This window comes from Babylonia areolata, chromosome 29 (genome assembly GCF_041734735.1).
Source record: "Babylonia areolata isolate BAREFJ2019XMU chromosome 29, ASM4173473v1, whole genome shotgun sequence".
Taxonomy (NCBI): Eukaryota; Metazoa; Mollusca; class Gastropoda; order Neogastropoda; family Buccinidae; genus Babylonia; species Babylonia areolata.
The window spans coordinates 7,468,516-7,478,515 of record NC_134904.1 but is presented as its reverse complement, the minus strand read 5'-3'; the positions used below and the strand labels follow the sequence as shown (position 1 = coordinate 7,478,515).

The window sequence follows — 10,000 nt, the reverse complement described above, 5'->3', positions numbered from 1 at the left end:
CAGACTATAAATAAATAAACGAACGATGAATATAACATTTTGATTTAACTACAGGGTTCGCACAAGGCTATGAACCACTTGGAAACTGGGACAGTTTCCTTTTAGGGGTTGGGCTGGGGCAGGGGGTGGATAGTGAAATCATGCTGATTTTTTTTGGCAAAGCAGTGGTGTATTACGTAGCCAATGTGAAGACCATCATTCTTATCCAGAGGTGCTTTCTTTCTTTTTATTTATTTATTTATTTATTTATTTTTAACAATGACAATCCACAGCCTCCGTTCATGACTCACTGAATAACTATGAATTTCTAACGGAACATCGCTTTTTTTCTTTCTTCAAACGAATATTTGAAGCTGTTCATGGTTGCATGTCTGTCTGGAACAGACGTTTGTGTAGTCATTGAGAGTCTGATGGTAGACCAGTGGCAACCTGCAAAATTTGAATAAATCTCTCGATTGTTTTAAAATTATTTTTCTGTGGAAACATGCCTGCTTTCTTGTCCTTAACTGTTGTAAAGTCTGTATAAACATGTTAATGTTACTGTGTAGACTGACAGTTTTGTGCTTTAATTTGAGTTTGGTGTGTGTTTTACACCTTGATATTGATTTTATTTTTAACTTATATTTTACATATAGGTATACGTATGTGTATGCAAACACAGTACCGTGAACCATATATATATATATATATATATACATACATATGTGTGTGTGTGTGTGTGTGCGCGCGCGCACGCGCATTAATGGCGGCGTAGGCGCCCGGAAGGGCTAATGGATTATTTACTTTTTTAAAAATTCATTGACACAATGCTGTATTCATTTACCTATGTGTCTATGTCTATCTATCTACCTTCTATCTACATATCTATCTATCTAACTGCAGATCGCGGACTTCGGAGTGAGCAACGAGTTTGACGGTAAAGACGCCTTTCTGTCCAACACTGCCGGCACCCCGGCCTTCATGGCCCCGGAGACACTGCAAGGTACTGTGCTTATGTGCAGGGTACTGTGTTTATGCACAGGGCAATGTGTTTATGTGCAAGACACTGTGTTTATGTGCAATGCACTGTGTGTATGTGCAATGCACTGTGTGTATGTGCAAGGTAGGTTACACTAGTCAATCATGTCCAACTATGACCATCACAACAGCAAAGGAAGCAGAGGAGACCAGTACTGCCCCGACCGTCTTTTGTGTACCATTTAGGTACCATCCATCAAGTTCCCGCAGTACCCTTGGGGTACCATTCATCAAGTCCCTGCAGTACCCTCTGGGTACCATTCATCAGGTCCCTGCAGTACCCTCTGGGTACCATTCATCAAGTCCCTGCAGTACCCTCTGGGTACCATTCATCAAGTCCCTGCATTACCCTTTGGGTACCATTCATCAAGTCCCTGCAGTACCCTTGGTGTACCATTCATCAGTTCCTGCAGTACCCTCTGGGTACCATTCATCAAGTTCCTGCAGTACCCTCTGGGTACCATTCATCAAGCCCCTGCAGTACCCTTTGGGTACCATTCATCAAGCCCCTGCAGTACCCTTTGGGTACCATTCATCAAGTCCCTGCAGTACCCAATGGGTACCATTCATCAAGTCCCTGCAGTACCCAATTGGTACCATTCATCACGTCCCTGCAGTACCCTTGGTGTACCATTCATCAAGTCCCTGCAGTACCCTCTGGGTACCATTCATCAAGTCCCTGCAGTACCCTCTGGGTACCATTCATCAAGTCCCTGCAGTACCCAATGGGTACCATTCATCAAGTCCCTGCAGTACCCTCTGGGTACCATTCATCAAGTCCCTGCAGTACCCAATGGGTACCATTCATTAAGTCCCTGCAGTACCCTTGGTGTACCATTCATCAAGTCCCTGCAGTACCCTCTGGGTACCATTCATCAAGTCCCTTCAGTACCCTCTGGGTACCATTCATCAAGTCCCTGCAGTACCCAATGGGTACCATTCATCAAGTTCCTGCAGTACCCTCTGGGTACCATTCATCAAGTCCCTGCAGTACCCAATGGGTACCATTCATTAAGTCCCTGCAGTACCCTTGGTGTACCATTCATCAAGTCCCTGCAGTACCCAATGGGTACCATTCATCAAGTCCCTGCAGTATCCAATGGGTACCATTCATTAAGTCCCTGCAGTACCCTTTGGGTACCATTCATCAAGTCCCTGCAGTACCCTCTGGGTACCATTCATCATGTCCCTGCAGTATCCTTTGGGTACCATTCATCAAGTCCCTGCAGTACCCAATGGGTACCATTCATCAAGTCCCTGCAGTACCCAATGGGTACCATTCATTAAGTCCCTGCAGTACCCTTGGTGTACCATTCATCAAGTCCATGCAGTACCCAATGGGTACCATTCATCAAGTCCCTGCAGGTACCCAATGGGTACCATTCATCAAGTCCCTGCAGTACCCAATGGGTACCATTCATCATGTCCCTGCAGTACCCTCTGGGTACCATTCATCAAGTCCCTGCAGTACCCTTTGTGTACCATTCATCAAGTCCCTGCAGTACCCAATGGGTACCATTCATCAAGTCCCTGCAGTACCCTCTGGGTACCATTCATCAAGTCCCTGCAGTACCCTTTGGGTACCATTCATCAAGTCCCTGCAGTACCCTATGGGTACCATTCATCAAGTCCCTGCAGTACCCTTGGGGTACCATTCATCAAGTTCCTGCAGTACCCTCTGTGTACCATTCATCAGTCCCTGCAGTACCCTTTGGGTACCATTCATCAAGTCCCTGCAGTACCTTTGGGGTACCATTCATCAAGTTCCTGCAGTACCCTCTGTGTACCATTCATCAGTCCCTGCAGTACCCTTTGGGTATCATTCATCAAGTCCCTGCAGTACCCTTTGGGTACCATTCATCAGTCCCTGCAGTACCCTTGGGGTACCATTCATCACGTTCCTGCAGTACCCTCTGGGTACCATTCATCAAGTTCCTGCAGTACCCTCTGGGTACCATTCATCAGTCCCTGCAGTACCCTTGGGGTACCATTCATCAAGTCCCTGCAGTACCCTCTGGGTACCATTCATCAAGTCCCTGCACTACCCTCTGGGTACCATTCATCAAGTTCCTGCAGTACCTTCTGGGTACCATTCATCAAGTCCCTGCAGTACCCTTTGGGTACCATTCATCAAGTCCCTGCAGTACCCTCTGGGTACCATTCATCAAGTCCCTGCAGTACCCTTTGGGTACCATTCATCAAGTCCCTGCAGTACCCTTTGGGTACCATTCATCAATTCCTGCAGTACCCTCTGGGTACCATTCATCAAGTCCCTGCAGTACCCTCTGGGTACCATTCATCAAGTCCCTGCAGTACCCTTTGGGTACCATTCATCAAGTCCCTGCAGTACCCTCTGGGTACCATTCATCAAGTTCCTGCAGTACCCTTTGGGTATCATTCATCAAGTCCCTGCAGTACCCTTTGGGTACCATTCATCAAGTTCCTGCAGTACCCTCTGGGTACCATTCATCAAGTCCCTGCAGTACCCTCTGGGTACCATTCATCAAGTCCCTGCAGTACCCTTTGGGTACCATTCATCAAGTCCCTGCAGTACCCAATGGGTACCATTCATCAAGTTCCTGCAGTACCCAATGGGTACCATTCATCAAGTCCCTGCAGTACCCTTGGTGTACCATTCATCAAGTTCCTGCAGTACCCTTTGGGTACCATTCATCAAGTTCCTGCAGTACCCTCTGGGTACCGTTCATCAAGTCCCTGCAGTACCCTTGGTGTACCATTCAGACACTGGCCCAAATGGAAAAGAGTGTCGGATCTTCGTTGCTGCTATGTACGCCAGAGGGCATGATGTACAGTCAGTCAGTCTGTCAGTCAGTCCGTAAGAATGACATAAACTTACAGTTGGGCCAACATCCCGCAAAATGAGAGATATATGATCAATAGTTTCTCCACTCCAATGGGAAGTCATCTTCAGCTTAGTTATTTGTGAAGGACTATGACTGTAATCAGGAGGCAAGATTTCACTGGCTCTCAGTGCTGTAGCCTTGGGGGCTAGTTGGCCTTTGAGAACAATCATAATTTAACGCCGACTGTCCTAAAATCCTGTTGACCGAGAGAGTGGGGATGCAACTTGGGCAAGACACTCTCCGCTTTAACCAAATTCTAGCCCAGATAGTTTGGACAGCAGATGTCTATTCTGGTGGTCATTGTCGGACACGACTATCATATCTCTCTGTCTCTCTGTCTGTCTCTGTCTCTGTCTGTCTGTCTGTCTGTCTCTATCATATCTCTCTGTCTCTCTGTCTGTCTCTGTCTGTCTGTCTGTCTCTGTCTCTGTCTCTGTCTCTCTCTCTCTCTCGTGTGAGTGAGTGAGTGAGTGAGTGTGTGAGTTTGTGATTGATATGATTGATCGATTGATCGATTGAGTGAGTGAATGAGTGAGTGAGTAAGTAAGAAGGAAGGAAGAAAGGAAGGAAGGAGAGAAAGAAGGAAATAAGGAAGGAAGGAAGCGAGCGAACGAGCGTGTGAGTGAGTGAGTGAGTAATTGAGTAAGTAAGTAAGTAAGTAGGTAAGTAAGTCCGCAGGGTTTGCCCACTGCCTTGAAAGTGGAACTGAAAGTTTGTGTCGTTGTTGTTGTGCAGAAAACCACCCTCAGTTTTACGGCAAGGCTCTGGACCTTTGGGCCATGGGGGTCACTCTGTACTGCTTTGTTTTTGGACGGGTGAGAAATGTCATTGTTGTGGTGTGCTGTCCGTCTGTCTGTCTGTTTGTCAGTGTGTGTGTGTGTGTGTGTGTGTGTGTGTGTGTGTGTGTGTGTGTGTGTGTGTGTGTGTGTGTTAGTGTGTGTGTGTGTGTGTGTGTGTGTGTGTGTGTGTGTGTGTGTGTGTGTGTGGACGGGTGAGAGATGTCACTGTTGTGTGCTTCCTACCTGGCTGTCCGTCTGTCTGTCTGTTTGCTGTTCTGTTTGTCAGTGTGTGTGTGTGTGTGTGTGTGTGTGTGTGTGTGTGTGTGTGTGTGTGTGTGTGTGTGTGTGTGTGTGTGTGTGTGTGTGTGTGCATGCTGTCAAATGACAACACATTTACTCATGTTTTCGCCCACCTTCCAGGTACCATTTGAAGAAGAGTACATCCTTGCGCTTCATAAGAAAATTCTGAAAGATACAGTTGTATTCCCTGCAAGGTAGGTTTCAGAATGTCTTGCTGTCTTTGAGAAAGGAGAGAGAGAGAGAGAGAGAGAGAGAGAGAGAGAGAGAGAGAGAGAGAGAGAGAGAGAGAGAGAGAGAGAGAGACCTTTGCACAGAGAAAGGCAGAGAGAGTCAGTGAGAGAGAGACAGACAGACAGGCAGACAGACAGATGGACAGAAACCTTTACACACACACACACACACACACACACACACACACACACACAAAACCACACACACACACACACACACACACACACACACACACACACACACACAGAGAGAGAGAGAGAACGCAAGAACGCAAGAATTTTAATGTAAGGTCACCGACCTGTATACATTTTGGGTGCACGTGTTGCACACACAGCTTAACTAAAATAAAATAGGAAGAACGAAAACAATCCACATAATACACAGTGAGCTCACTGAGAACAAGTAAACTAAATGAAAAGCACAAGGCTGATATGTCTGTTTAGGGCTGAAAGTACTCTTCTCTCAGTCTTAATGCATAAAAAACAAACATTGCAACATCTCTGGTCACATTACAACTTTCGTTTTGCAGCAGAAATGATAATGACAGATTTCTAATATGTTGCATATGCTTGAGCAAATATTTCCTTCTAATATCATCATATAATGGACAAGCTGTTAGTACATGTAGTTCGTTCTCTATTCTACCACCACATGGGCAGTTTTTCAAAACATCACAATAACGCTGATTTATTTTTAGTTCATTTATACCAAAACGGAACTTAATGAAGGCTGATCTAAATTTACTGATGGTAAGATCAGATAAGTATTTTTCAGGTTGTAATAAGGATTTGAATGACCTATATGTTTCATAACGATTACTTCCGTTGAGTTTGCTTGCCCAATCCTGTTTAAAGCCATCTATCATGCGTTGTTTGAATATTTTAAGAAAAACATTTACATCCCCAACCCCGCCATTTATCCAAACTTCTGAAAACCCATAAATGTCTAAGCAATGTTTCAGTCCATCTGCCCAGTTTCTTGAAGACATATCAGCATTGTATGTCATCTTATTTACGTTCATTAGGTACGCCTGTTTTGGGATTCTCGATAGAGACATTTGATTTAGCTTAAACCAGTATCGCAAAGTACTGATGCAACTATCAATGTATAATGGATATCGACCAAGATCACCATAGATCATTACATTTGGGGTTTTGGGACTGACACTCAAAAATCTTTTACAAGCAAACAAATGGACAGACTCAACTGCTTTGAAGCGCATTATTCCCCACATTTCAGATGCGTATAATAGCATAGGTTTTATCTGCGCATCAAAGAGTTTAAAAAACACGGTTCTGTCCATATTGCCAAGACTCCACATTGTTCTCATAATTTCAACCACCCTCCCTTTTGCCCTGCCAGCGAACTCTTCAAGTGCAGAAATGAAAGATAACTTGGTAGACAGCATAAAACCCAGATATTTATAATTGTTTACAACTTCAATTTCGTCTCCATCGAAATACCATTTTTCTGCTTTAGACAGATGGCCACCCTTTCTGCAAACCATTATTTTTGTTTTATTCAAATTTACTGTCAGTCCAAGAGATTTAGATGCTTTGTTAAGATTATCTAATTGATTTTGTAAACCTGCTGGTGACGATGACAGCAAGACAATATCATCTGCAAACAATAACAGAAATATTTCTTGTAAGCCTGGCAAAAACTGAAAACCGTGTTTTCCATTCTTGGTCACCTCGTCAGCGACTTCTGAAATCAAAAGCGAGAAAAGCAAGGGAGACAACAAACATCCTTGCTTTACTCCTGCAGGACAATCAAAAAATTCTGAAACATAAGGCCCCCATCGGACACAAGACTGAACTGTACTGTACATCGCTTTTAATATTCGGATCATTTTGGTTGATGTTCTTATCTTGTTAAGCACTGCCCATAGACTATTTCGATCAACTGAGTCGAAAGCCTTCTGATAATCTATGAAAGCAATATAAAGCTTATTCTTCCTTGCTCCATTTAAACATTTTTGGATAATGCTACAGAGAGTAAATATGTGATCGATCGTAGAGTAACTTTTTCTGAAACCAGCTTGCTCTTCCGAGATTTTACCTTCACATTCGGCCCACTCGTACAACCTCCTGTTTAGTATTGATGTGAAAACTTTACTAATTACGCTTAATAAGGAAATACCTCTATAATTTTCAGGATTGTTTGCATCGCCTTTTTTCAAAAGTGGAATAATGACTGAACGAGTCCAATCTAATGGAAAATAGCCTACATTAAAAAGATGATTGAATAAGTTTGTCAAAAAAGGTGCTATTATATTCCCAGATGCTTTTAAAAACTCTCCCGCAACATCATCTAAACCAGCAGCTTTTCTGTTTTTTAGTCTTCGTATTGCAAATTTCACCTCATCAATTGTTATGTCATCGTCCAAACCATGGATTTCAAATTCACCTACATTTTCATTTAATATCGATATTTCTTCTTCGTGGTCAGGGGAGTGAACTTCACTATTTTCGTTCAACTGATTTTGCTGGCCCAAGATACGCTCGAAATGTTTTTTCCATGTATCGATTGGAATATTCGGTTGATTTCTGCGTTTTCGCCTGACTGACTTTACAGTGGACCAGAATGAAGTATTATTTGATCTGTTTTCCAACAAAGATTCCCTTAATGTATTTCTATAACTTTTCTTTTTGTCTTCAAGAGAGAGAGAGAGAGAGAGAGAGAGAGAGAGAGAGAGAGAGAGAGATACAGAGAGAGAGAGAATGAATGAATGAATGAATGAATGAATGAATGAATCTTTATTTTCCAACGGTGAAGATATTAGCACTTTGACCGACTTACACATCTGCCGTTGTTCTAAGAGACACACAAACATGTACGCATATAAATGTAGTTATACTTAATACATGTAGAATGTCCGAGTAGAACGCAGCGTCAAACTGAGAGAGAGAGAGAGAGAGAGAGAGAGAGAGAGAGAGAGAGAGAGAGAGAGAGAGAGAGAGAGAGAGAGAGAGAGACAGAGAGAGAGTTGTCTTCATACAGTGTCAGTGAACCTGTTTTGACACAGTTTTACTTAACATTTATCAGCATTCAAGCCTTCTTCTTCCCCTTCTTGCCGTTGCTGGTATCCTCCTCCTCCTTCTCCTCCTCCTTCTCCTCATCATCATTATCATCACTATCATCATCTAAGTTCTTTCCAGAACCATCATCTAAAGACTGCTGCATTCCAATCTACCATTATTTTCAGTCCCAACATCAGCCCAGAGCTGAGGAGCCTCATACAGCGGATGCTGGACAAAAACCCCGACACGCGGGTCACACTGAGTGAGCTGAAGGTACGTATGTTCATGTTAACTCTCTCCATACGAACGGCGAAAGAGACGACGTTAACGGCGTTTCACCCCAATTACCATCATCAAAATATTGCAAGCGGAAGGCTCTTACACTGAAGAGGTGAATGTTGACAAAGAATACCACAATTCTGACGACGGAAGCTAAAGATTGGGTCATTGAGACACCCACTGGACATCCGAGGGGTCTGTGTAGAGGAGAAGAGAGGACTGGCCGTACTGAGTGAGTAGACCCCTCGGATGTCCAGTGGGTGTCTGAATGACCCAAACTTGAGCTTCCGTCGTCAGAATTGTGGTATTCTTTGTCAACATTCACGTCTTCAGTATAAGAGCCTTCCGCTTGCAATATTTTGATGATGGTAACTGGGGTGAAACGCTGTTAACGTCGTCTCTTTCGCCGTGCGTATGGAAAGAGTTAAAACACACTGTGGCTCTCAGTGACTCACCAGCGAGACGGGTCTGTGTGAAGATCAGGCACCTGTTCCTTTTTGTGAATCTTGTATTGATCAGTTTCAGTTTCAGTTTCTCAAGGAGGCGTCACTGCGTTCGGACAAATCCATATACGCTACACCTCATCTGTTAGGCAGATGCCTGACCGGTAGCATAACCCAACGCGCTTGTCAGTCAGGCTTTGAGCGCATGCTTTTTTTTTCTATTAGTGTACATATCACAGTGAATTTCTTCTACTGAATTTTGCCAGAGGACAACACTCTCGTTGCCATGGGTTCTTTTTCAGTGCGCCAAGTGCGTGCGCTGCACACTGGACCTCGGTTTATCGTCTCACCCAAATGACTAGACGCTCAGTTCGACAGTCCATTCAAACTTGGAAGACCGGGCGAGAGTGGGATTCGAACCCAGACCCTCACGGATTGTGTGCATTGGCAGATGAGCGCCTTAGCCATTCTGCTACCTCAGTCCTGACGACATGACCCCTCCCTGCTACCTGTGTGTTGATCAGTCCTGACGACATGACCCCTCCCTGCTACCTGTGTGTTGATCAGTCCTGACGACATGACCCCTCCCTGCTACCTGTGTGTTGATCAGTGCTGATGACATGACCCTTCCCTGCTACCTGTGTGTTGATCAGTGCTGATGACATGACCCTTCCCTGCTACCTGTGTGTTGATCAGTCCTGACGACATGACCCCTCCCTGCTACCTGTGTGTTGATCAGTCCTGACGACATAACCCGTCCCTGCTACCTGTATGTGTGTGTATACATATTTTAGGACATATTACATTTTTGTCTGCCTATTTTACACTCTTATCTATCTATCTATCTATCTATCTATCTATCTGTTTACAGGAAGACCCCTGGGGGACTGCCCAGGGCTCGTGGCCCTTACCGACATCTATCTCTCTATCTATCTGTCTTTCTATCTATCCATCTATCTCTGTCTGTCTGTCTGTACAGGAAGACCCCTGGGTGACTGCCCAAGGCACGTGGCCCTTACTGACGGGGACCCAGGACAGCCTACAGATCGAGGTGACGGAGGAAG

The 10,000-nt window shown here is 44.4% G+C and overlaps 1 protein-coding gene across 1 annotated transcript in view; it reads left to right on the top strand.

Moving 5' to 3' along the window:
- Positions 1-10,000, top strand: part of LOC143274799 (calcium/calmodulin-dependent protein kinase kinase 2-like) — a 34,595-nt gene that overhangs the window by 22,033 nt on the left and 2,562 nt on the right. The window contains exons 8-12 of the mRNA XM_076578725.1: positions 883-982; positions 4,617-4,696; positions 5,081-5,154; positions 8,400-8,487; positions 9,916-10,000. The exon at positions 9,916-10,000 is cut by the window's right edge and continues 44 nt beyond it. Coding sequence (XP_076434840.1) covers positions 883-982; positions 4,617-4,696; positions 5,081-5,154; positions 8,400-8,487; positions 9,916-10,000 — 427 coding nt within the window. The remainder of the gene's footprint in view (positions 1-882; positions 983-4,616; positions 4,697-5,080; positions 5,155-8,399; positions 8,488-9,915) is intronic.